At 50.4% G+C, this 27179-nt stretch overlaps 2 protein-coding genes across 2 annotated transcripts in view; one reads left to right on the forward strand and one right to left on the reverse strand.

The window, feature by feature from the left end:
• Window positions 1-524: 524 nt before the first annotated feature.
• On the reverse strand, window positions 525-2825 carry DNPH1 (2'-deoxynucleoside 5'-phosphate N-hydrolase 1). The gene is made up of 4 exons (XM_080916838.1): window positions 2662-2825; window positions 1133-1201; window positions 878-988; window positions 525-747 (listed from the first exon to the last, which is right to left on the reverse strand). The coding sequence occupies exons 1-4, from the start codon at window positions 2822-2824 to the stop codon at window positions 596-598; spliced, it is 495 nt and encodes a 164-aa protein (XP_080772964.1). The 5' UTR covers window position 2825; the 3' UTR covers window positions 525-595.
• Window positions 2826-11282: 8457 nt separating this feature from the next.
• The window catches only part of TTBK1 (tau tubulin kinase 1), a gene marked incomplete at its 3' end in the record, with an annotated part of 39664 nt that continues 23767 nt past the window's right edge, over window positions 11283-27179 (forward strand). Inside the window, exons 1-12 of the mRNA XM_080916736.1 lie at window positions 11283-11591; window positions 14454-14615; window positions 18150-18297; window positions 18831-18904; window positions 19046-19186; window positions 20028-20132; window positions 20367-20432; window positions 20838-20930; window positions 21009-21134; window positions 23778-23932; window positions 26408-26639; window positions 26803-26981. Of these exons, the coding sequence (XP_080772862.1) occupies window positions 14508-14615; window positions 18150-18297; window positions 18831-18904; window positions 19046-19186; window positions 20028-20132; window positions 20367-20432; window positions 20838-20930; window positions 21009-21134; window positions 23778-23932; window positions 26408-26639; window positions 26803-26981 (1427 nt within the window). The 5' untranslated portion in view covers window positions 11283-11591; window positions 14454-14507. The remainder of the gene's footprint in view (window positions 11592-14453; window positions 14616-18149; window positions 18298-18830; window positions 18905-19045; window positions 19187-20027; window positions 20133-20366; window positions 20433-20837; window positions 20931-21008; window positions 21135-23777; window positions 23933-26407; window positions 26640-26802; window positions 26982-27179) is intronic.

Here is a 27179-nt window from a genome sequence, read left to right on the forward strand (position 1 = left end):
TAGTTGGGGCTGGCTAACAGGTTCAGAGGTTCAGTCCATTATTATCAAGGTAGGAGCATCCAGGCAGGCATGGTGCAGGAGGAGCTGAGAGCTCTACATCTTCATCAAAAGGAAACCAGCAGGCTGTTTTCAGGCAGCTGGTGAAGGTCTTAAAGCCCACAACCACAGTGACACATTTCCTCCAACAAGACCACACATCCCTAATAATTCACTTCCCAGGGTCAAGCATATTCAGGCCACCACACTGTGCATCCTGAGGTTGCACCACCATCCCATCTACATGAACCTTTTCTTAACTACTAAGGCTGAATGACCCAGAGAAATGCCAGGGGTCAGCATTTAATAAAGTTGTGCCAGGGCCAAAGAGGAGGCTCAGCAGTTAAGAGCACTTGTTGCTCTTGCAGAGGACCTGCGTTAGTTCCCAGCACCCACATGGAGACCCACAGCCATCTCTAGTGCTAGTTCCAGAGAATGTGATACCCTCTTCTGACCTTTGGGAACCAGGATGAATGTGGTTACATATATACAGCTGTTAAAATATATGTAAAAATAAGTTTGAAATAAATCATTTTTTTTTAAATACAGTGGGGTTAAGTCAGGCACTTGGGTTACTGGAGGAAGCCGCCGTCTCCTGAGAAAGATAATCCTCAAAGTACCGGTCGAGCATGGTCTCCAGCTCCTCCTCTGTGTAGTCCCGTACCTGGAACCTCGAACCATCTGCTGCTCCCCGGATCATGGCAGAGAGCACTGGGGAGGGGAAAATGCAAAACTGACTCCCTTCCATGCTTCCCACTCTGCTCCCTGCCCCAGCCCACTGGGAAGAAATGGGTATGGGGTTCCGAGGAAGGAGTAAGCCTCCCCGGGCTGGAGTACTCACCTCGGCCAGACTGTGGTCGGAACAGGCATAGAACTGACTTCCCAAGAGCTACTGCCTGGCCCAGTTCATAGCCAACACCCAAGGACGGCTGTGTCACTTCGGCCACGACCACTGGAAAGAAAGAAAAGTATGATTTAATGCCCGGGACTTTAAGGACAGGATGACGGTGTGTCTGTGGTGGGGATGTTAAGGCCAGGGATATCCCAGGGATTGACATCACAGAGGAGCCCACATGCAGGAGGGACGAGGACTCACCATCTGCCTGCCGCAGCCAGGCCAGGTCCCGCTCATGGATGAGCCGGTCGCCCCCAGCAGTCTCTCCCCCTGTGGTTGCAGGCAAGCTGGTCAAGGTTGTTCCCCACGCCAGTTCAGCACCCAGTAACTTCTATGTTCTCACTGTTTTTCCTATCTACCCTGCTCGGGGAGGGGTAGAGAGAGGGAACCCGTGCTCTAGTACCTTCAAAGGGCAGTCCTTTTGAGGGATGAAACGGCCACAAGAAAAATGCAATCCTGTGCAAGGTGGATGGGGCTGTGAGTGTGGGGGAAAGTCTGACCCACTTGGAATCCAAGAGACATAAGGGGTCAGGGGGCCAGGATCACAGCTTCCAGTCTGAATAAATGCTGCTGTTCAGGATGGTGAGGCTCTGCTGCTGGCGGAGCAGAACCACGCTGTCTAAAAGTTCTTTTGTGAGCCTGAGGATCATGGCACATACTTATAATCCCAGCCCCGGAAGCAGAGGCTGGGGGATCTCTGAGTTCCAACACAGCCTGGTCTACACGGTAAGTACGATGATAGCCAGGGGTACTTAGAGAGACTGTGTCTCAAAAAACCAAAACACTAACAAGTTGAGTGTAGCGGCAGGTGCCTATAATTCTAGCACTTGGGGGGGTGGAGGCAAGAGGATGGGGTAATCCTCTGCTACACAGCAAGTCTGAGGTAACTGAGGTTACATGACAGCCCCTGTTTCCAAAAAAAAAAAAAAAAAAAAAAGAAAGAAAGAAAAAGAAAGAAAGAAAGAAAGAAAGAAAGAAAGAAAGAAAAAAGAAAGAGCAAGAAAAAGTAACTAGGGGGAAAAAACCAGATTCCACACCCCATACTCTCTCTGTCTCTCTCTGTCTCTCTGTCTCTGTGTGTGTCTCTCTCTGTCCCCCCCCACCCTCGACAGGATCTAAACCCAGGTAGACCAACCTCCAGAGTGCTGGTGTTGATGCCGATGATTGAGGATTATCCACCAAACCCACCATGAGCTAGCCAACCATAAGCACAAACGGGTCCTTTCCAATCCCCGAGCAATTTTGTCTAGTGAGTCTTTGTCTTTGAAAAAAATTCTCCAGAATTGCATTAGAGAATAAGTCTATTCTTGCATGGGTTTGGAGCAGAAGTTTCTAGGTACAACTTTCCTACTGGAGGACTGCTAAACCCAGATGAGAGCAAAGCCTTGCTAGCCCAATGTTGGGTCTGGGCTCTCATTTGACCTGCGCATGGGGCATGGGACATGCGCAAGCAGAAGAGACGTGAGCTAGGACCTTCCTCAGCCAGCAGGTCCCCTAACCTATAGGTCCTAGCCTGGCGTTCCCCAGCCTACAGGTCCTCGCCGGCAGGTAGCCTAGCCTACAGGTTCCCTGAGCTGCGGGTTCCCTAGGTTGCTTGTCTACTAGCCAGTGGATCCCCTAGCCACTGGGTCTCCTAGCTGGCAAGTCCCTAGTCAGCAAGTCTTCTTAGCCTACAGACCCTCTAGCCTGCAGGTCCCCAGCCTGCGAGTCTCCAACCCGCGCCGCCTCACCACGCGGGTCCAACTCAGCATCAGCCACATGTTCAGTGAGCACGTTCCCATAGCGCCGCAGCCGCGATACGATCCGCGCATACAGTGCTTGGTCCTCACGTCCGCCACGGATGCTCCCGCAGAAGTACACAGAGAGTGGAACCGGTTTCCCGGATGCCGCCATCGTCGCGCGCAACCACTGCCGCCGCAAGGGGTCGCTGACGCTACCACGTGATCTGGGAAAGTGACTCCCGGCGGAAAAGGGGGCCTTTTGCAAGCTCGCTTTTCCCGGATAGGCTCTTCCTGAGCCAACCCGCCCCTTAGTTCTGACTCCTCCCCGTGACTTGCCCTCCCCAGCTCCTAGCTATTCAAGTAGTTCTATACAGACCTCAGTGCTCTCAAACTCTGTACGGGACCCATGGGCAACTATGATTGGTTCTCATTAATCTTTCCAAAATTAAAAGAAAAAAGTTAACTTATTTTTAAAGCATTTTCTTATTCATGCATTTGTGTAGTGCATTTTAATCAAATCTATCTCAATCTCTCCCCTCCAGTTTCTCTTCTATTCCTTACATCAGCTTCATGTTTTTATTTACTATTATTATTTTATGTGTCTAGGTGTTTTGCCTGAATGTATGTCTATGCACCGTGTGGACGCCTGGTTTGCCAAGAGGCCAAAAGAACACAATGAGATATCCTGGAACTGGAGGTTACAGACACGTGAGCCACCATGCTGGTGCTGACAATCAAACCCGGTCCTCTGGGAGAGTGGCCAGTGCTGTTAACCACTGAGCCATCTGTCCAGCTTCCCTCCCCACCCACTGAGCCCATTAGTGCTACCTATGTGTGCCCTGGTGTGGATGGAGCCTTCAGCTGGAGCAAGTACAGGCAGCTTCTCAAGAACGGCTAGGGTACCCACCAGCTAGGGGATCCGCTGGCTAGGGGACATGCAGCCTAGGGAACCCGCAGCTCAGGGACCTGCAAACTAGGTACCTGCAGGCAAGGACCTGTAGGCTAGGGGACCTGCAGACAAGTTCCTAGATTAGGGGACCGGCTGGCCGAGGAAGGTTCTGGTTTATGCTTCTTCTGCACGTGGACGCCTGCCCCGTGCACAGGTCAAAGACTGCATCCCTGAGGAAAAATGGGTCTTGTCTGTCCCTGAAGCCATTAACTGTCAGCAGTTTAGCAACTGAAATTGTCATGGGGCCTCCACCCAAGCTAGGGTTTGGACCAGCTTGATCTTGCACAGACGGTCTTAGCTGCTATGAGCTCCTGTGTGAAACCCCACTGTCATGTCCAGGAATACTATTTCAAGGCAGTCCCGCAGTCTTTCAACCCACTTTTCCGGGATGATGCCTGAACCACGGAGGGAGGGGGCGTGGCATGTGGAGACCGCACATTTACGTTCAAACGCTCCACAACCAGGTGTGGGACTCCACCAATCTGCGAAGAGAAGCACTTCTGATGAGGGCTGAGGGATGCTCTTATTTATGGGTACAGAGATACAAGACTATTACACTTTCTAGAATCTGGGTCCCCACCAGTTCCATGGCCACTTCTCTGGTCCTGCCCCCTCCAGATCTCTTGATCCCAGTTCATCCTCAGTCTGCTAGCCACTCTGAGGAGATGGGACCTCCCTCAGCGACCCCCTCTACCTTAGTTGGGATAAAACCAGAAGGGAAAAGAAAGACAACCCAGTGGCCCACAAGTTACAGAAGAGCTGTGTGAGAGGCCATATTCTACCTAAGACACAGCCATTGCAGCAAGCAGCGGTTGTCTTCAGATGGACGCCCTGAGTCTACAGAAGATGGAAACTATCCACAGCCACGCCTGGGTGTGTGGGGGTCCCGGTCTATTCTTACTGCTGAACTGTTTCCTACTAATAGTTACAGAGTCGGTGCTTTCTGTTGTGTATCCACTGGGGACCGCACTGAGCTCCATTCATTAGTTCTAACCTAAGGGTCACATAAATGGCTCTGGTTAAACCAAATGGGTCACAAAACCTACCAACTGGCTGGGAAGGGGGAAGAGAGAGAGAGATGAGAGAAACTAGGGGAAAGAGAATAACCAGAATGCAGTAGATAAAAGTATGAAATTGCCAAAAAGCTGAAGTAAGAGGAAAACTCTGATAAGGTCTGTGAAGTGAAATTCCTCGGAAAAAGCTGTGCTTGTGTTAAAGTCTTCAAGGATGACTGATTAGGACTCCGGAGAGTTGGAATGGTGCAAAGACAGCCCCATTGCCTCGGGTATGGGCTGGAGAGATGGCTCAGTGGTTAAGAGCACTGACTGCTCTTCCAAAGGTCCTGAGTTCAGATCCCAGCAACCACATGGTGGCTCAGAACCATCTGTAATGAGATTTGGTGCCCTTCCTAGCCTTGCACTGCCCACTTCCGTGTCTTGTCTAACGTCCTTGTGCCCACTTGATCAAATCCCTTAAAATGTGTTCACAGCTGCTCAGAAGCATCGGGGCCCAGACCCTGTCCCATGTGTTTGCTTTAACTATAATAATAACTTGCCTACAAAAAAAAATTACCCCAAATAAATAATAATTACAGCACAAACACCCTGCTGCTTGTAACAAGTGTGTTTAGTGCTGGAGGCTCTGGGTTGTATCACACACACACACACACACACACACACACACACATACACACACGCTCGCCAACCCCTTATCAGCTCCCCAGCTTGTATCTGCCTCAGCTGACTTGCAACCCCTCACTCCCTCCAATCCCTCCGAAAATAAGTCCAGCTTTACTGAGTCCCAAACTCGATGGAACAGAAGGCTTCCGTGCAGCTTTCTGCCTCGCACGCTGTGCTGCAAGCATTGCTCACGCATGCTGTGTCTTTGTTTAAGGTTATCTTTGAAAACACCCTTTTATTTATTTTAAAATTTTATGCGTGTGGGTGTTCTGCCTGGATCGGGGTCTGTGCATCATGTGGGTGCCCAAGAAGACCAGAAGAGAATGCTGGGTCCTGTGGAATGGGAGTCACAGACAAGTGTGAGACACCATGCTGGGACAGGCATGGGAACAAACCCAGGTCTCCTGCAACAGCAGCCAGTGCTCCTAACTGCTGAGCCATCTGTAGCTCTACCACCAGCACCACCATCATCATCACCTCCTCCCTCTCTCCATTTGTTTTGGACATTTATTTTTCTCGCCAGGCATGACGGCCACACACCTTTAATCTCAGCATGCAGGAGACACAGTTTCAGGCCAGTCATTGCTACAGAATGAGACCCTGTCGTGTTTTTAAGATTTCTTTTTATTTGACATGTATGAGCATGTTCCTCGAGTGTGCGTATATGTGTCACATACATGAGGTGCCCAGAAAGACCAGAAACCGGCAGTGGGTCCCCTGGAACTGGAATTACAGGCAGCTGCGAACAGCCTGATGTGAGGGAGCTGAAGGAACCAGGCCTGAGTCCCCTGAGGAGCAGCAATGCACGCTCGAGTTTGTGTGCATGAGCGAGTGTGCATTCACGTGTGTGTGCATGCACGTATGTATGTAGATTAGAGGACAACTTGTGGATGTTTACCTTTTCTTCTTCTACCACATAAGTCCTGGGGTTCTGATTCAGGTTGTAGGGCTCCCCTGCTGGGCCATCTCACAGGATCTCATATTATATCTTTTAAGTCCCCTTTAATAGACAAGTTGGGACACAAAAGTGTGATTCTTTTGTGTAAGATATTCAGTGGGCTCTGAGGGGACTGCTGAAGGAAACAGTGAGAAATATTTGACTTTGGACAGAGTGAGGCCCGAGCCCCAGAATGGGAAGAACGGGTTTAGCACTGTCCAGTGATGTGTCAAAGCATCAAAGCTCAGAGAAGCAGAAGTTCCCTTCCAGTTTTTCTTCACATTTTTTGCCATATGACACTCAGACCAGATGTGATCCAATACAGGGAGTAGCCAGATATAAAAATCAGACTGAATATGCTTGAATAACCGGTGTCTGGCACTGTAGGGTCAGGTGTGAGGAAATTCGAAGCAATCGTAAGGAACTTGACATCGACCCAGGCTTTTTGCCCTGTAGGGTTCCAGGCTACAGGGAAACAGCTCAGATCGAGTCTGGCAGTGTCCTGGAGCTATGAAGACAAACTGAAACACCCATGAGGCTAGGTCACAGCATTTGACAGCCAGTAATTGGCACTAGATTTGGGAGAGAGACAGCTTAGCGTTTGAGAACTGGATGCTCATGCACAGGATATGAGTTTGGGTCCCATGTAGCAGCTGGTGTCCCAGGGAATCCAATACCCTCTTTCACTCTCTGACAGCACAAGACATGCACATGATGGTACACAAACATACATGCAGACAAAATACCCATACACATAATAAATCAACTTTCTAAATAAATTTAAAACAAAATTAGATTTTACTGAAAGCAAAATATGAGCTGGGCATGGTAGCACATGACTACTGCACGGTGGGTGCAGGAGGATCAGGAATTCAAGGTCAGCCCCAGCTACATGAAAATTTGAGACTAGCCTGGGCTATAGGAGACCCCATCTCAAATAATAGCAATAACAAAGCAATGGCTAAAAACCAACAGCAGAACCAGATGTCTTAGTCAGGGTTTGTATCCCTGCACAAAACATCATGACCAAGAAGCAAGTTGGGGAGGAAAGGGTTTATTCAGCTTACACTTCTACATTGCTGTTCATCATCAAATGAAGTAGGACAGGAACAATTATAGGGCAGGAACTTGGAAGCAGGAGTTGATGCAAACACTGTGGAGGAGTGCTGCTTACTGGCTTGCTTCCCCTGGCTTGCTCAGCCTGCTTTTTTATAGAACCCAGGACTACCAGCCTGGGGATGGCACCATCCACAATGGGCCCTCCCCTCTTGATCACTAATTGAGAAAATGCCTTATAACTGGATCTTAAGGAGGTATTTCCTCAAGGGAAGTTCCTTTCTGTGATAACTCCAGCTTGTGTCAAGTTGACACAAAAAACCAGCCAGTACACCAGGTGTCAGCTGGATCAGGAGGGCCTGGATTCTTTGGGTACCACTAGTGGAAATATCATAGTTCAGAAATAGGAAGAAAGTATGAGGGTTCTCAGAGAAAGAAACTTGAGATGATCCATGGATCCAAGCTATGAATGTGTATACCAAGGAATATAAATCAAGAAGCTGCAGAGACGGCCCAGTCCCTAAATAAACCGGCTGCTCTTCCAGAGGACCAGGATTTGGTATCCCAGAACCCACATGATAGCTCACAACTGCCTTTGACTCCAGTTCCATGGGACCAGATACAGACTCCCTCAGGCCCAAGAGTCTGCACAGACTTACATGCACATAAAACATCCTTACAGATAAAATAAGTAAATTAAAAAAAATTTAAGGCACTTAAGGGGCTGAAGAGATGGTTCACTGGTTAAGAACACTGACTGCTCTTCCAGAGGTCCAGAGTTCAATTTCCAACAACCACATGGTGACTCATAACTGTCTGTAATGGGATCTGATGCCCTCTTCTGGTGTGTCTGAAGACAGCTATGATGTACTCAAATATATTAAATAAACGCATATTTTTAAAAAAATTAAAGGCATTTAAATCAGAATCTCTAAGCAGAGGGAGCACTCCATGTACTTTTCAGAGTTGTGCACAGTGGATAAGCTAAAGGAGTGATCCAGACACCAAGTGAGAGATGTCTGGATGAAAAAAATGTCTCAAATAAAAGCAAAATATAACAACAACAGAACAGACAAGGAAACAAAAGCCATGACTGGAGAAATGGCTCAGCAGTCAAGAACACTGACTGTTCTTCCAGAGGTCCTGAGTTCAATTCCTAGCAAGCACATGATGGCTCAGAACCGTCTCTAAAGGTATTTGATGCCCACTTCTGGTGTGTTTGAAGACAGCTACAGTGTACTCATATACATTAAATAAATGAATAAATCTTAAAAAAGAAAACAAAACTGCAAACAGAAGCAATAAACAAGAGCAACCCTTAACCACTGAGCCCAGCTCTCCAGCCCCAAGAGCCTCAATTTTGTTTTCTTTTGTATGAAAAAAATTTTTTAATGTTGACAAAATGCTAAGTATGTAAACAGAAAAACATATAACCAGTGCTCAGAAGATAAGTTAAACTTAAATTACCCAGAAATTACTCAGACAATGAAGTTAACAAACAAGTGCATTAAAACAGTTATTGTAACTATTTCATATTTTGAAAGTCACAAGAAGTGTTGAACATATTAAGTAGAAATGTAGACAATCTGGGACAGAGAGAAGCAGGGATTTCACCCAGAGCTTGGAGTTTGCAAGGCAGTTACCCTAGTACCTGAGCTACATCCCAGCCCCAGAAGACATAGAAGACTTTTCTTTTTTGGTTTGGGTTTTTTGGGACAGGGTTTCTCTGTGTATCTCTGGCTGTCCTGGAACTCCCTTTGAAGACCAGCAGGTCTCAACCTCACAGAGATCTACCTGCTCCTGAGTGCTGGGATTAAAGCATACTGAACTAGACATAAAAAAAATTCTCATTCTGTCTGTCTGTCTGTCTCTGTGTGTGTCTGTCTCTGTCTTTCTCCCTCTCCCAGTGTGAGTATCCTCTTGGGCATCCTCTTCAATGGCTCTCCATCTAATTTTTGAGAGAGTATCTCTTTGAACCTGGAGCTCCTTCCCTCATTTCATTAGACTTGGTAGCCAGTAAACCCCAGGAACTAGCCAGTAAACCCCAGGGACTAACCAGTAAACTCCAGTGACCCTCGAGTCAATGTGGCAGCTCTGGGATTCCAGTCCACGTTGTAGACCTAGCTTTGTTTTGTTTTCCACATGGGGGTTGAAGGTGATGAATCTCTGGTTTTCCTGCTTGAGTAGCAAGCATTTTAACTGCTGTCCTACCTTTCTTATTAAAAGTTAGCATATGAAGAGGTCGCAGGACACTGTTTTTGTACATATGTGTGACTATATTTTATTCTTGCTCAGTATCTACCCCATACGCCCTCTTCTCAAGAACTGGCTGGATCCCCTTTCTTCCCTACTATTTCCCCTCTGCTTCCTTATCACATACATCTACTCCATCACCTTCCCTATTCCCCACATCCCTTAGGATCTCTTTCACCTCTTTCATGGGCTGCTTTCTAGTTTCAAGACACACACAATTTCAGAAACATTTTCACATGTGCATGTGTGTGTGCACACGTGTTTGCGTGCCATGGAAATTGACTTGCTTCTCTTTTTCTATCATGTGAAGCTGGGGATTGACCCAGTTTGGCTTCAGGTTCCGTTCTACACTGCCAGACAAAGTTCTGCATTTGACAGAAATCATGAAGTATTTGTCTTTTCTGCTCCCTTAGTCCCTTAACACAATGATTTCAGTGGCATCTACTTTCCTGAGAACATCATTTCATTTTTTCTTTTAAAATTTATTATTTCTATAGTATATTATTATGTGTGTGTATGGTGTGATATATGAGTGTGGCTCTGTGCGCGCCAGGCTGTGTACATGCTTTAGTACATATGTGAAAGTTAGAAAACTTTTTTAGAAGTTCTCTCCTTCCATCATGATTTCTATGAACCAAACTTAGGTTGTCAGGCCTTTGAGGCAAACACCATCGAGTTATTTTACAAGCTCTCTCTCTCTCTCTCTCTCTCTCTCTCTCTCTCTCTCTCTCTCTCTCTCTCTCTCTTTCCCCCATCTCCCCTCCTACCCTCCCCTTCTCCCTCCCCCTTATTTCTATGTGCCTGTGTTCTCTTTATTGCTTTGTGATAGGGTCTCTTCTTTCACTGAACCTGGAGCTAGATTGTCCAACAAGCTCTGAGGATTTGACTGACTGGTTTCCCCGGTGCTGGGTATGGAGACACCCACCACAGCTCCTGGCCTCATACTCCGGTGCTAGGACCCACATGCAGGTCTTTATGTTTTCGAGGGAAGTGCACTTTCTTCATAGGGTACTTCTAGAGATTAAATAAGTTAATGTGCCCGGCAGGTGTAGCTGCTGCTATTGTTGTTGTTGCTATAGACTCTCCCTCTGCATTTGCTGAGGGGATACACAGTAGGGGAAGGAACCTAGAGAGGCAAAGCGCAGAGTATATTCAGAGAATATTGAGTAATCCCCATCTGTCAGAAGAGTAATAGCCTTATGGGCACATGTTGGAGAGTTTTTAATGTCACAGTAAAGAGTGTGTATCTTATTTGGTAAGCAATAAGAAACAATGACTGAGTCTGTCAACAGTTGGAAGAAAGGGCCAAAGAAAGAGCAGGTAAACCAGGAGAGAAGGCAAGTGCTTGATGAAGAGAGGGTTACAAGCCAGGGGTAGTATGTCCAGATGTACGATGCTGTTAGGAGAGACTATGATAGGTATGGAAGGACGGGTACAGGTGGAGGAGAGGCTATGTGGGGGATGGAATCGTGGGGGGGTGTCAGGTGAGGCTAATGGGGTCAGGCGAGGGGTAAAGAAGATATTCTGGGAAGTGGGGTTGATAAAAGGTGATGGGAGAGAAGAGAGGTTTCTGGAACAGGTAAGGAAAGAAGCCTGTGGTCAAGTGAACCGCATAGATCCGTTAAGAGAACCTGGGAGCGTAGGAGACCACATGAGAGTTCCCCGGAAGGGTCTGAGCAGAGTGGAATGTGATGTCAGAAAAAAACAAACAAAAAAAAAAAAAACCAAAAAAACGGCAGTGATGTAAGGGCCAGGGCGGTGGGGCGGTGATGTCAGGGCTGGTGCTGATGCTGGCGGCGCAGTGCATTGTGGGCAGCTCCCCACTCCGCTGCCTCCGCCGCCGCCGTCGCCCGACGAGGATCGGGGCCGGGCCGGGTCGGGCCGGGATGGTCGGGGTCGGGAGGCCGCCGCCGCCGCCGCCGCGGGAGGGAGCGGGCCGCCCAGTGCCGCACTGAGCCGCCCCCGCCCCGCCCCGGCCCCGGGGGATGCGCCGCCCCGCGCCGCTGCCTTCACCGCCGCCGCCGCCGCCGCAGCCGCAGCCGCAGCCGCAGCGGACACCGAGCAGGTGAGGCGGGGCGGGGCCAGGGGGTGGACCGGGGACCCTCCTGGGGTACATCGGGCCTCCCGCCGGGCTCACCTCCCAGGGCTCGGCTCCCGTCCCGCAGCGGTCGTTGTCGCCGCCTCTAGGAGCTAGGACGCTGGCCTACACTGCCTGGGCCACAGCCTGAGGCCTGGAGCTGCTCCCAGCCCCCGCACAGACCCACCCTCCCCAGCCCGGCGTCCCTCGTCCCTGTGGTTTCCCTCCTGTTACCTCGGACAGGTCGTTCAGATGCCTTCAGACCCTCTCTTCCATCCCCAGTCCCTCCCTTCTTCCTACCAGTCTCTTCCTTTACTTCCCAGCCATGCCCAGAAGCCCCTCCCGTGGTGGTCCTGTCACTCCGTCTCTTGTCTTACTTACCGACCCCCTCCTCCCCTCAGGCTGTCACCTGGACTTGCCCTGCTCGCTACACTCTCCTCTAGACCTCTGTCTGTTCCTTCTGGCTCCACCTCTCCTGGACTCTGAGATTCCCACACATACTGGCCTCATGCCTTGAATAGCTACACATCAACTCTTCTGCTCCCAAACCACGATAAGCTTCTAAGTACTCAGCTTGCCCTTGCCACTTGTCCCACATTCTCATGCACACACACACACACACATACACACACACACACACACACAAAGGGACCTGAGAGTGTGTCTGGTCACTCAAGCTTGTCAACCCTATCTGGGCTAAGTGGGCTTCTCAGAAGCATCCTCTGGGAAGGGAGGTGAGCAGGATGGCCGGGTCCTACTTTTCTCTCCTCTCCCATTTCTTTAAGATTTTTCCCATGTACATAGTGTGAGCAGCACACAATTTTCCCCATCCACCTGCAGAGCCACACTGTGCAGGACTGAGAAGCCCACCTAGGTTGCTCAGCTTTTCTTCTTTTCAGTACTGGGGACCTGATGTAGAGCCTTGTCCTTCTTGTTAGCAAGTGCTCTACTAATGAGCTGTATTTCCATTACCCCCCCCCCTTTGATCACGTTATCTATTTTGTGCGTGAAGGGCATTTTATTATTGTTTTTATCATTATTTAAATGGTGTCGGGAGTTGAAACTGAGGCCTTGAACATTCTGGGTATGTACTGAGCCACTGAGCTTCCTCCCCAGTTGGATTCTAACCCCCACCCCACCCCTGCTTTCTGGGGCTGGAATTCATGGCCTCTTGAACACTATGGACAAAGCTACAACTGGTTCCCGCTAAGGTCTCCGCCACACAAGTCCTATTGACTCTCCAGTCTTTTCGTTTAAATTTTTTTTCTTAAAAATTGTTTAAAATTTCAGTCAGGGTATCTTGTAGCCCAGGCTGGCCTTGAACTTACTGTGTAGTCAAGGCTATCCTTCTGCCTCCACTTCCAGAATGCTGGGATTCCAGGTGTGTGACCCCATGGTCAGCTGCCTCTGTCTTGTCTCCAGAACCCCGTTCCATCTCTTTCCCTCTTCCCCATGTCTTGCCTGCTACCCCCACAGCCCTGGCATTGTAAGGACTGGAGGGAAAGACTCAGTTCAGTCTTTTCACACAAAGCTATCAAGAGTAACGGTGTCTTTCCTCATGGAGATACTGGGGTATCCTGTGGTACCCCAGTGACCTGGTGAAGGCTGCCTCACTGCCCTCATAACCCACCCTGCCCTTAACCGGATACCTAATACAAGTCCTGAGAGGTTAGCCATCCCAAGGAGAGTCAACCTCATGCTCTTCCTGCCCCCTTTCCTTCTCTCCTATAGCCAGTTCCCAGCTCCTCCACTCCTGTGTGTGGCTCTCTGGGATGATGGTTGGAATGGGGCAGAGAGCACATGAAGTATCTCTAGAGGAAAGAAAGGCTACTGGTTCTTAATCCTATGTTGGCTGGGCAGAAATCCTAGAAATCCATCTTTTCTGCCCTTCCTCACACACGTGCACACTAACATACACTCATATGGAGGGGCACACAAACACAGGCACACACAGTTGCGCACACATACACATTTCTTCGGACAACTTGTATTTTTGAGGGTCTCTGTTTCCAGTACTCAACCTTATTCACCTAAGCAAAACAGAAGCTGCATTCTTTCTGGCTGATTCCTGATAGGCCTAGAAACTATAGAACAGCTCAGGGCTTCCACACCCCTGCCTACCCAGAACTGTGTAAGGGAAGTGCCTGCCTTCCCATACACAGCACCTACTGCTCTGCTCTTTCCCGGGTTAGTCTATTTTGTCCACTGTGGAGTAGCCACTGGGATTCCATCCCCCGAAGTCTACAGCTTGAGTCCATGCTCTTGTGTTCACAGTCTGCACACATCCTGGCTTCCCCCGCCTTAAGGCAGGCAGCGGGATCATCCCCTACTGAGTGTGTGGCCCTTAATAGCCCATCTGCCTCCACACCACTCTTAGGAGCAGCTGTGCATGTCATCGTTTTTTCTTGATGGTTGCATCTCTCTGGTTGGCTGGCTGGCCACTCTGATGTGGGGTATCCCATGGCTTACCCTACTCAGCTGGTGGAGTGACTCAGGCTAGTCATTCTTGGGTCTCAGGCTAGGATACCTGCTGGCTAACACATCTTCTCTTGTTTGTTTGGAATGTCTCTATGGTAAGGGGTTCCCACATTGGCTTATTCACACATTACTACCCTCTCCTGTTTTCATCATGTGTGTCCTGCTACTGATTTTTCATATCTCCTGTTAGTGGTTTATAACTCTCTCTTCCACTGACCTCCACTGTCAGGAGTATTTCTCCCAGTAACTCCTGGAGCATCTGCCCAGTAGGCTTGGGAAGGGTGCCCACCAGCAGGATGGGGTTTCCTTCTGGGATGTGGGGTGGTCTAAGGTGGCAGCCAGGCTGTTCACTGCCCCCCCTCACTCCCCCAGGTAGATGGCCCCCCAAGGGCAGGCCCTGCGGGCACCCCTCCCTCCGGCTGGCGGATGCAGTGCCTAGCAGCTGCTCTTAAGGACGAAACCAACATGAGTGGGGGAGGGGAGCAGGCCGACATCCTGCCGGCCAACTACGTGGTCAAAGATCGCTGGAAGGTGGTGAGTGACATATCGGGTAGAGGGAGGGGGTCTGGGAAGGGAGAAGAAGAGATATTGACTCTAAGACTGGTGCCCTTGGAGCCCTTACCACAAGTGGAAGGTGTCCCCGAGAGCTTATTACTGTGCTGTTTAAAGGTTATTTTTGCCCACACATTCTCCCAATACCCTCTCTCCAACCCAGTTCCCTTTCACCCGTTCCCGGGCTAGATCGTGCTGGTCCAGTCCAGGCTGAACAACTCCTGCAGAGCCCGTGGTGCGGAGGAGGGCGTTGGGGGAGGGGGCTCCTTCTTTGCCGCACCTTGGGGAAGGACATTGAGTGAGCATGTGTTCCTCGGCTTCCGCAGAGGACGGAAAGGCTTGAGTCTGGGGAAAGATGCCCTGCAGGCTGCTCCCACCGCGTACGCACTCCATCTTCTCCATCCACCCTCCTCCCTTCCCGGGTTCCTGCGGCAGGTGCAACACGCTGAGACTCCATCTCCCAGCGTGCCTTGTTTCTTTAACTCAGGACTTCAGGCTCCTTGGCCTGTTGGGAGTTGTAGTCCAAGTCTCTTCGTTGGGGAAGGATGGATGGGAGGAGGCTGTGTAAAGGGTTGAAGTGGTGGTTGTGTCTAGGGAACCTGATTTACTGTCAGTCAGCCTCTGTCCAAACCTTTCCCCTCATCGCTTCAGAGCACCCTGGTGTCCTCTTTATTGTATGGTGGGATAATGCGGGATAGTACAGTGTGGGAAAAGTGAGTCCGACTGTGGTTCTGCACTGAATGGGGATCCAGAGGGGAAGAAAGAACCAGAGAGGTCAGATTTTCACCGTGTACAGTCGTGGTGTTTGAGTGTGCGCGTCCTTGTGCTTTGGTGTGGTGAGGCTCAGCTCACTAAGGGTGCTGGATTTGAGAGGAGGGTGGGGCCTGGGTGCAGGCAGATCTCCATGGCAACAGCCATCCGGCTGGGCTGCGTAGGTCCCTTAGAGGTCCAGGGAGAGAGACAAAGTGGAAGCATTTTCAGGAACTGGGAGTGGAGGTGTTACAGAGGAGGCTCTTAGGGCTCCTGAAGTAGGGGCATGCTGAGAGACTGAGAGCCTGGACAGATATGCAGGAGGAGCCGGGGCAGCTATCAAAGGAAGGGGTGTTTGGCAAAGTGAGAAACGCTCCTTTAAGATCCCCAAGTCCCTGGCACAGGAGCTTCATGTCTGGCAGATGGGAGACTGAATAACATTTGAACTGAAAGGCAAGAAAAAAGACGGTTTATACACACTGAGTTTAGACCTTGTGCTTTGTGAAGGAAATGGCAGAGGGAGTTGGAGGGGAGGGGCTCATGTATGTCAGACCCGGACTTATGACTGTCACCGGTTCGTTTCCCTGAAGGGCTGGGGAGACTAGGTGTCAAGCAGCCATTTTCAGGGAAGGGTGGGATTGACGGAACCAAGAATCATGGATCGGAGATGGGCCGCAGCCAGAGAAATGAGGGTCAGCGTACTGGGAAGAAAATTTCTTTGTCCTTAAAAAAAAAAATAGTAAGTTGTTCATGAGGAGGGGTGTCCTTGCAACCAGCATAGCAAACAACAGTAATAATATCTTAGTGTTCCTTTTGTTTCTTTCTTGTTCTGAGGATGTAAAAGTGCCTTCGGTGGGTTATGTCAGGAACTGATGGAGAACCTACAGAAATTACTAGCACACCCCGGCTTCATGGGTGTGATTAACTAACTCGTTAAGTTCCCATGATCGAAAGACAGGATCTGGTCTGTCATCAATGCTGTCTGCAAGATCACCTCATCCCAAAATTGGGACCTTAAGACTGAAAGGTCCTTGGGGCTCATCCCAAACTGATTTTCTCCTATTGAGTAGAAAAAACAGGCTCAGGACATTTCAGAGACTTAGATGACTCTAAGCTGTCTAGAGTGGGGCCACAAAACAGGATGTTCGTTCCAAATAAACTGTGGCTCTCTTGCGGTGCACCTTCGATTATTAAAACATACAGAAGGAGAGGAGAAATGGGGCCTGCAAAGCCTTTGGAAGGTGTTTGCTCCATTAAGGGGGCTTTAAGCAGATCTGCCTGTGACATCCATGAACCTTGGACACTCTTGCCAGGATGACATCTCCTTCTATAAGAGGGTATCAAAGACTGCGTTTTATATCTGCGTTGGTATGAGAAATCATATATTCATGTTATAGACAGAGGTTTGTTTCCTCTTTGACCTAAAAGTTCATGACTTCATCTTTTGATCTGAAAACAAGTTAAAATATTTTCACGGATCCCCAAAATGTGAGGTTCACTGTAGCCAGTGAGAAAATATGCTCTTCATCACGGGGCGGTGGAAGGAAAGGAAGCGAGATGCCTGCAGATGACTAGACCCCTACTCTAGTGGTAGGTGTCAAATAGAGAAAGATGTGGGCTCAGTTTTGGAAAAGGCTAGTGGAGAAGTTGGGCTGTGGGAAGTTGGGGGGTAGGTGTTGGGGAAGGTCCCACCTGCAGGGACTCTGATGGCTTCTGTGTCACCAATGTCCCGAAACCTCATGGGTTCTACATCAGAAGGTTCTGCCCCTGGCTATTTTCTAGCTGTGGCCTAGCCAAGGCATTTCTGGCCCTGGGCCTTGTGACTTTCCCCAGGTGCATTTAGGGAGTCAGGTGAGCCTGGAAAACTGGTGACACCTGCGAGGCCCTCACTCACCTACCCTTCTTCTATGCTCACACACAGCAAGCCGTGAAAGGACGCAGAAGCACTTACTGCCTCCCATGGAAGACGGGCTGGAGTCTGGGTCCGCTCCCACCTGGTTGTCAGGCTTCTGCAGTCTGACTAGCTTCCACCCAGAGTAGGAAGGTTCCCGATCTCTTTCCTTGTTTCCCTCCCTGGCTCAAGAAATGTCACCTCTCATAGCTCTGGATCTTTCCTGTCCTTTATTGTTATTATTTTGGACATTTATTGATGTGTGTCATGGCATGTGTGTGGATATCAGAGGATAACTTGGAAAACCAGCTATCTCCTACCATGTGAGTCTTGGGGAATCGAACTCAGGACATCAAGCTTGGCAGCAAGTGCCTTTACTTGCTAAGTTCTTACCCATGTGTCCCTTCCTCCCTTTCTTTGAAGGAAGGGTCTCAAATATCTCAGGCTAGCACTTGCTATGAAGCCCAGGCTGGTATAACTTCTGATCCGGCCTCTACCTTCTTCCTGGCATTGGGAATGATCTGGTGTGTACCGCCATGCCTGCTGGACATGGTGCTGGGGATTGAACCTGGGCTTTGTGCACGGAACAAGCACTCCAGTCACCAAGCTACAGCCTTGGCCCTGCTCTCCATTTAGAGAAGATGCAGGCTGACCTAGGATCTTCAGAACCCCATGTTATCTCATGTCCCCACGTCCGCTCTGTCTGGAGCTATGTGTAGGAAGGGATCTATGCTTCTGGGCTAGCTGTCTGCTTCAGAGGGGAGGAGCAGCAGACACCGACACACCTGCCCATCAGTGGAGAACACAGTCAGTGGAGGTGGGTTGAGGAGATGTCCAGCATGATTGCTGAGCACCACCCTCCCCCTCCTCCACAGCTGAAAAAGATCGGGGGTGGGGGCTTCGGTGAGATCTACGAGGCCATGGATCTGCTGACCAGGGAGAATGTGGCCCTCAAGGTGGAGTCTGCACAACAGCCTAAGCAGGTCCTCAAGATGGAGGTCGCTGTGCTCAAAAAGCTTCAAGGTACCAACCTGGGGCTGGGGCGTGGGAAGAAAGGTGGCTGAGCCATGATGTGAGGGAGACAGGACCATTGGCTAGGAGAGTGGTGGAGAGGGAGGGAGGCCCTGTGCTAGTGATGGCTCAGTGCTGGGTCATAGCCAGTTGAGCCAAAGTGTCAGGAAGGAGGTGGGGCTCATGGGGAGGGGGATGAGAGGTTATAATAGGCATTCCAGGAGCCAGGGCTGGCCACGTGGCCTAAGAGTCTGCCAGAGAGGTGGCTCCAAGACCAAAGTGCTTGCCTTGCAAACATAAGGAGTTCTGAGGTTCAGCTTCTCAGAACCCAGCTAGGTGGGCATGGGCGTGGTCTACATACATGCCACAAACAACATGTGTGTGTGGGGTGGGGGGAGGGAGAAACAGAGATAGACAGAGACAGACATCCAGAGACAAGAGACAGAATCAGATAGACAGAAACGCAGACACTCATTCACAGGGGGGGGGGGGAGGTGAGGAGGAAGGAGTGGGACTGGGGAGGCCTCTGTCTTTGTGCCCTCCAGGGAAGGACCACGTGTGCAGGTTCATTGGCTGTGGCAGGAACGAGAAGTTTAATTATGTGGTGATGCAGCTCCAGGTGCGACCTTGGGGTCCTCCCACTTACCTTTCTCCCCAAGAGCTGCTGCGTGGCGTGGGTGGGGCATGCAGCAGGGGACATCAGTTCCTGATGGGATGGGTACAGTGTGGGACAATGTCCCTTCCCGCTCACTCCTCCCAGGGCCGGAATCTGGCCGACCTGCGTCGCAGCCAGCCGAGGGGCACTTTCACGCTGAGCACCACCCTGCGGCTGGGCAAGCAGATCCTGGAGTCCATTGAAGCCATTCACTCGGTGGGCTTCCTGCACCGTGACATCAAGCCGGTGAGCAATGCTCCTGAGTCTCCTGGCTTCTCCACTGCAGTGGCTGGGCCTCAGAGCCTCTGCTCGTGGAACAGTTCTTGATTTGCACCAAACCACAGCTCCTCTTTGTCACCTCTTGGCTCTCCATTTGTCCTCATCTGTCACCCATGACCCCATGTAGTTCTTCAATCTAGAGGTGACAAGGTCAGGAGGGGGCACCTGACTTTCTTTGGCATCTTGGTGCTGAAAAACAAAGTAAAATCTTTTAATATAAAAGGTTAAAAAGAAGCCCAGGGGATGGGGTGGGGGTGGCACACGCCTTTAATCCCAGCATTTGGGAGGCGGAAGCAGGCAGATCTTTATGAGTTCAAGGCCAGTCTGCTCTACAGAGTGAGTTCGAAGTCACACAGAGAAACCCTGTCTTGAAAAAAATCAAAATAAATAAATAAAATAAAAATAAAGGAAAAATAATAAAGAAGTAAAAGAGGAACCTGAGAAGACTGGTGAACGGCCCAAGGGCCCATGACAAGAAGGATTCAGAGTATATGATTGATTTCTAGCAAGGTAACTCTACCAAACCCCGCTGCCTTCTGGGGAGCTGAGGGCTTAGAGCAGGATGGCCCAGAGCTCAAAGCCGGTTTTGTCCAGTTCTGTGATACCCCCTCAACCTCGGACGCCACCCAATTTCTGTATCTCTAAATTGAGACTAGTCACACATGCTCTGAGATCCCACAGATGGTCACACTCTTGTGAGTCGGTGCATGTGGGAGTCTGCGGGCTAGGGTCTCTCGGCACAGGCATAGCAACTCCTGTGGCTCCTGGGGTGCTGGCCCCCGGCTCACGGCTGCTGTTCTTCCAACAGTCCAACTTTGCCATGGGCCGCCTGCCCTCTACCTACAGAAAGTGCTACATGTTGGACTTTGGGCTGGCTCGGCAGTACACCAACACCACTGGGGACGTTCGTCCTGTGAGTACCACTGGGCCTCAGAATGGCGGGGGCTCTCCCCACTCCCTAGCACAGGAATACCTCTCTGTTTTCCTTGTAACCACCTCAGCAGACCTGCCTATTCTTCAGAATCAGTCTATCCAACCCTGGGGGGACGGCCTGGTCCACTCTCCTGCCTGGGCTCCTGTGGTGGTCAGTTAGGCTGGATGGTGGTAGGGTCCGCAGTGTGGCTGAGGTGCGGTCTCTTCTCTGCAGCCTCGGAATGTGGCCGGGTTCCGGGGGACTGTCCGCTACGCCTCGGTCAATGCTCACAAGAACCGGGTGAGTGAGAGGCACAGCCTGAGCTAAGGGCTGAGGGCAGAAAGAAAAAGTCAGTCGTAGAGTGGGCTGTGGATGTGGGGGGGGGGAGAATGGGGCGTCGGCTGCGCTCCATCACTGAGGAAGCCTGGAGTTAGAGGAAGGCTTACTAGTGGCTGTCCCTGATGTCCTTCTCTTTTGGGCTTCCACCATTTCTCCTCCCACTGAAAATCCCTGAGGAAGAGAACATAGCCCTTTTTACTGTGATGTTCTGTGTATGCTGAGGTATAGGATGGGCCACAGTTCAGAGAGACCTATGTTGCTTATCCGGGTCCAGTGATCAGGCCTCCCTGACAGAAGTCTCCCAGAAAAGGGTTTATCCCTAGGGGAGGACTTGCGGGCTCCAGGTGACTCCCTCTTACCTCCCAGGAGATGGGCCGCCATGACGACCTGTGGTCCCTCTTCTACATGCTGGTGGAGTTTGCTGTGGGCCAGCTGCCCTGGAGAAAGATCAAGGACAAGGTGAGGTCCCCACAGCTGGGTGGAAGAGGCAGAGGGTGGAGCAGCCGGGTCTCTATCTCCTGTGCCTTCTCCTTCCAGGAGCAGGTGGGGATGATCAAGGAGAAATACGAGCACCGGATGCTATTGAAGCACATGCCGTCCGAGTTCCATCTCTTCCTGGACCACATCGCCAGCCTTGACTACTTCACCAAGCCGGATTACCAGGTGTGACCCCCCAGCCTGGGGCACCCCTGGGAAGTTGCTGGCCCTCTGGCAGTGGCTACCCACCCTGTAGCCTGGCATACTTCAAGATTACCTCTGAGTCTGGCTCTTGGTCTTCTAACTGTACCAACCTTGCAAACAGTAGTCACTGGTAGGATTTCTCAAGAGCTGACCTTCCTGGTGTCAGTACTGGCCTTGTGTTATTGAATTCAAGCTTTGAAAGGATCCGAGGCAGGGCATGGTCATGTACACCTTTAATTCTAGACCTGGGGGCTGGGGGGAGGATGTCTGTGAGTTTGAGGACAGCCTAGTTCCTTTTCTGCATAGAGTTCGAGGCCATCTGGGACATAGCCGGGTGGGAGTAGGGTAGGGGTGGCTCATGTCTTTCATCTCAGTACTCAGGAGGCAGAGACAGGTGGATCTCTGTGTGTTCCAAGCCAGTTGGTCTACAGAGTGAGTTCCAGGACAGCCAAGGCTACACACAGAAACTCTGTCTTTAAAAACCAACCCTCCCACCCCCGAAAAAACAAAACGAACAAACAACAAAAAAAGAATCTATATTTGACAGCAGAGTTCGGCAGGAGGCTCACTGGGGTGATTGTTCTTGGTTCTTAGATGGGAAACTGAGTTTAGACACTGTGGCTAAGCAAGCAGGGCTGGGCTCAGAGACAGTCATGTGTCACTTAGTGACAGGGTACAAACTGAGGAATCTGTCCTTACCACAGCACTGTATGACCATTGTGGAGCTTACTTTCTGAACTAGGACAGGGCCTCTCCTTCATACCCTGTCCTTTAGTGTGGCAGACAAAACGAGATTAGGTCAAACAGAAGACTCCAAGCTTCTCCTGGCCTAACACAGCATGCTCTAGCAAATTACAGTTTCTGGAGACAGGGTCTCCTGTAGACCAGCTGTCCTCAAACTGTCTCATCCTCCTCTCTCCACGTCCCAAGTGCAGAGATTATAAGCTTGTCCTCCCTGTGCTGCACTGTGCCTCAGAATGGACCCAGAGCATCCTGTGTGCTGGGCAAACAGACATTTTACTAATGGAGCCACATAGCCAACATCAGAAAAATATCAGGTTTTTGTAAGCAGAGGCTGTATGCTCTGAAACAGTGATTGGAAAAACAATGTTACCTCTTGTGGTGGTACACAGTTGTAGTGCCAGAACTCAGGAGGCAGAGGCAGGAGGATCGTGAATATGAGGCCAGCCTGGGCTCAGGAACAACAAAATCAGGGCTAGAGAGATGTTTCAGTGACCAACAGCACGTGCTGCCCTTGCACCTAAGTTCAGTTCCCAGCACCCACGTCAGGATTTCACAACCAAAGTGGCTCCAGCTCTAATGGACATGACATCATCTTCTGGTACCCATGGGAACCTGCACTCATGGGTATACCCTGCCATGACACACACACACCATACCAACACACACACACACACACACAGACCATACACACACCATACCATACACGCACACATACTCACACACACATACCACACACACACATGCACACACACACACACCACACCATAACACACACACACAGAGGCCATACACACACCATACCACACACATGCACATACACACACACACCATACCACACACATGTACACACAAATCAAACACAGTATTATGTATTACATATATTTGTGTCCACATCACATTCTGTATCTGGCCAGGCCAGTGTCACTACACTGGAGTAATGTATTTGTGTGTTGCAGTGGCTGTGACAGGGCCAGGTGATAGGAATTTTCCAACTTATCAACTATCTCACGGAACCACCCACTCTCGTGTCTACCACTCTGGTGAGGGACCACTTAACTGACTCCAGGTCTAGTGCTCTCCCCATGGCTTCCTCACAACCCCTCATGGGACCCACTGACCCTGGAGAATGGAGAGACATATCATCAGTGTTTGTCAGGAAGCTCTGGATGAGGCACAGTAGGGAATCGAGCAGTTGTCGGTCACACAGCAGGCACTGAAGCAAGTGGGTCCCGACAGCAGAGAGCCTGCTCTGGCTCTGGATGGCCTGAGCTCCTCGGAGGTCTTGTACCCACCTAATACCTCTTAGCTGCTGGTCGAGCTGACACCCCACTCCTTGTCCTGGCTCGGTCTCATGGGGTCTTGGACCACACATCTGTGAACACCTACACACCGAGTCTTGCAATGACCGCTAGGGGTATAGAGCAGGCAGAAGTGTTGTAGAAGAGACTGCTCTGTGCCCAGTGATGAGACAGAAGCCAGGAGGGCGAGTGAGTCAGGTGTCAGGAGAGGACAGTGGGAGAGGCTCCCGCCAGAGCCGGTAGCCTGAGGAGAGACCATAGGAAACCCCAGTGGTCCAGGGCTACTGATGTGTTTGTTAAGATGACAGAAATGACAGAAGGGTCTGGAGACTGTCCTCAAGGGACAGGTCTCAGAGGACTAGGATCCATTGGGCGGGGCTTAATCCAACACATAATTCGAATACTGCTTTGTGTTATGTTTTTATTTAAAATCAATGTGCACCCCTCCTTCTAGTACGCCCTCTAGGCTCGTCCCTGACCTGGACACTCCCCCTCAGCCCCACCACATTCCCAGGTATTGTCCTTTCTATCTGACTAGCTCTGGGGTCACCTTTCTGTCCTCCTGCTTTCCCATCCCCTGCAGCTGATCATGTCGGTGTTTGAGAACAGCATGAAGGAACGGGGCATTGCGGAGAACGAGGCCTTTGACTGGGAGAAGGCAGGCACTGATGCTCTCCTGTCTACGAGCACCTCCACCCCACCCCAGCAGAACACACGGCAGACAGCAGCCATGTTTGGGTGAGTTTGAGCAGGGCCATTATGGTGGGTGGGGTGGCCAGTGACCCTTACCTGGAGCTGTCATCTGAGAAGCCATCCCTCTCCTCCCACTGGTGTGTCTCCTGCCTCTCATGCTGGACAGCAGAGTCCTGAATTTTTTGAGATATTCCACCACAGCTCGACCTGAATCTGAGCATGAAGTAGACATCATCTTCATTTAGAGCTTTTGATCAAGGAAGGGGTCCTGAGTGAAATGGCGCGTCCCCATCGTCTATTTCTCACTGTAAATAATGAACGTGTCTCACACCATCTAAACAGCACAGCGGCTCAGGGAGGGGCTAGCTCCTGTTGACGCTGGGGTGCTTACAGCCATGTGGCCAGTGATTCCTGAATCACACGAGGGACATGGAAGAGTACCCGGGGAGACTCTGACTCAAAAGGGCTCCTGCCTGACTTAGAGTTCTCGAGAGAAACAGAACCTACAGACTGAGTCTACATCTATAGAGAAAGGGGATTTATTAGACTGGCTTACTCGCTGTGACCCAGCTAGACCAACAATGGCTGTCTATCGATGAAAGGTCCAAGATTTAGTAGTTGTTCAGTCTATAAGGCTGGATGTCTCAGCTGCTCTTCAAGATACACCAGAGACCTGAAGAAGTGGCTGTAATGCCAGAGAAGGCATGGCCTTGCTGGGGAGAAGAAACAGGCAGAGAGAGCTTCCCCCTCCCATGTCCCTTTATTTAGGCTGCCAGCAGAAGGCGTGGCCCAGATTAAAGGTAAATTTTATGACTTCAAAATTTCTGGATTAAAGGTGTGTCTTCCCTCTCAGAGATCAATATTAGAAGTGGTTCTTCCCACCTCAAAAGATTTAACTGGGAAAAAAAAAATTCCTCACAGCATGCCTAGGGGTTTGGGTTTTAGTTAATTCCAGATGTGGTCAACATCCAAGATTCCACATGTTGACAGCCAAGAATAGCCATCGCACTACCCAAACCAGGGCCACCTTTAGGAAGGAGATGCCACAGGAACTGCTGGCACACTATGCTGGCCTGGTTTTGGAATGAGGTTGCTGAGGGAAGCTGGGCAGGGTGGTACGTCTCTGTAGTGCTAGCATTTGGAAGGATGAGGCAGGAGGATCAAGAGTTTGATATTAGCCTGGGCTACATTGGGAGATCGTGTTTTAAAAACAGAAAGAAGGGTCTTGGGATAAGGCTTCATAGATAAAACATTCAACTATCCAAGCATGAGGTCCTGAGCTGGGGTGGTCAAAGCCCACATAAAGGGGGACAGTGTAGTGTGTATCTGTAATCTTTGTGTTTCTGTGGTGACCTGGGAAGCAGACGCAGAAAGACCCCTGGAAGCCACAGGTCAGCCAGTCTGATGCTGAGAAAGCCTTACCTTAGTGGATCCCTGCACTCGGGAGGCAGGGGCAGAGGCAGGCAAATCTCTGGGAGTTTGAGTCCAGTCTGGTCTACAGAACAAGTTCCAGACCAACCAAGGCCACATAGTGAGACCTTGTCTCAAAACACAAGGCACACAAATGACCAGAAACAAAAAGCAAGGTGAAGGGCCTTAGAAGACCCCCCACAGCAACCTCGGGCCTCCACATGTGTACATTTACACACACACACACACACACACACACACACACACACACACACACACACACACACACGTGCGTGCACACACTCACACTCCTGGAGAAGTGATTCTTGAGGTGGGAGGGGAGCCAGCAGCTGAGGTTGTCACCTGACCTCCATGGGCATACTGTGTCCTGTACATTTGTGTATTTACTCACAATGGTAAACAAACAAACAAACAGAAAACAGAAAGAAAAGAAATTATTTGAGGAGTCAAAAAAAATGGGGCTGGAGTGTGGCTCAGCAGGTAAAAACATAGGACTGCTCTTGCAGAGGACCTGGGTTCAATTCTCAGCACCACACTATTGTTCACAGTTGTCTGTAACTCCAGCCCTAGGGTATCTGATGCTCTCTTCTAGGTTTTATCAGGCATCAAACACACGCGCGCGCGCGCGAGCACACACACACACACACACACACACACACACACACACGGTACACATACATGTTTATAGGGAAAATACTCATATACATAAAACAAAAATAAATCTCTTTTTAAAAGGTTACAGAAGCAGAGTTCTTAGGAGTCTTTTTAGACTTGTTCTGGGGTTTAAAGGAAGTCTGAGCCTCACAGTGAACTGCAGCAAGGGCTTGGAAACCCACAGATCTAAAAAAAGTGAGGCTCAGTGGGAGATGGGCTAGTCCCTGGCCACCTTGAGGTTGGTCTGATCTCAGAGGCTTTATGGGCCAGGGATGGCAACCAGCCTCTTCTATGTTCACTCTGGAGATGGTCCCCAGGATCTGTGCTAGGAGATAAGACTGCATAAAGGAGAAAGGTAGAAAAGAGGCCTCTCAGGCAGGTCCCCTAACCCTAACCCCTGCAAGCCTTACCCATGACTCTCCCTTGCCTCCCTAGAGTGGTCAATGTGACACCAGTGCCTGGGGACCTGCTTCGTGAGAACACTGAGGATGTGCTGCAGGAAGAGCACCTGAGTGACCAGGAGAACGCACCTCCAATCCTGCCTGGGAGGCCTCCTGAGGGCTTGGGCCCTGGTCCCCACCTTGTCCCCCACCCTGGGGGTCCTGAGGCTGAAGTGTGGGAGGAGACAGATGTCAACCGCAACAAACTGCGAATCAACATTGGCAAAGTAAGTTCATCCAGGCAGAAGGGTGTGGCCAGCCTTCTCCACCTGGGTTCCCAGCCCTGGGCCCCACACACCCTAACCATTGCCCCATGTTTCTCACACTGAGAAAGCCTCTCACCCACAGCCAGCTTGTCAACCCCAACTCACATCATCCCCTCTTCGGCAGACCCCCTGTATGGAGGAAGATCAGAGTCGAGGAATAGGAATCCCCAGCTCCCCAGTACGTGCCCCCCCAGACTCCCCAACAACCCCAGTGCGGTCTCTACGCTACCGGAGGGTCAACAGCCCAGAATCGGAGAGGCTGTCCACAGCAGCTGATGGGCGGGTAGAGCTGCAGGAGAGGAGGTAAGTTTGTATACAGGGTGTTTTAGGGTTTTACTGTTGTGAACAGACACCATGACCAAGGCAACTCTTATAAAGACAACATTTAATTGGGGCTGGCTTACAGGTTCAGTCCATTATCATCAAAGTGACAACATGGCAACATCCAGGTAGGCATGGTGCAGGAGGAGCTGAGGGTTCTACTTCATCTGAAGGCTGCTA

The sequence above is a fragment of the Micromys minutus genome (genome assembly GCF_963924665.1).
Source record: "Micromys minutus genome assembly, chromosome: 5".
In the NCBI taxonomy this organism is placed as follows: domain Eukaryota; kingdom Metazoa; phylum Chordata; class Mammalia; order Rodentia; family Muridae; genus Micromys; species Micromys minutus.

Coding starts and splice junctions, on each gene's coding strand:
- DNPH1 (XM_080916838.1), bottom strand. CDS start 2,824: ATGGCGGCATCCGGGAAACCGGTTCCACTCTCTGTGTACTTCTGCGGG. Junction 1,202..2,661: donor TGCTGAGTTGGACCCGCGTG/GTGAGGCGGCGC, acceptor CTGCAACCACAG/GGGGAGAGACTGCTGGGGGC. Junction 748..877: donor CCGACCACAGTCTGGCCGAG/GTGAGTACTCCA, acceptor TCCCCTCCCCAG/TGCTCTCTGCCATGATCCGG.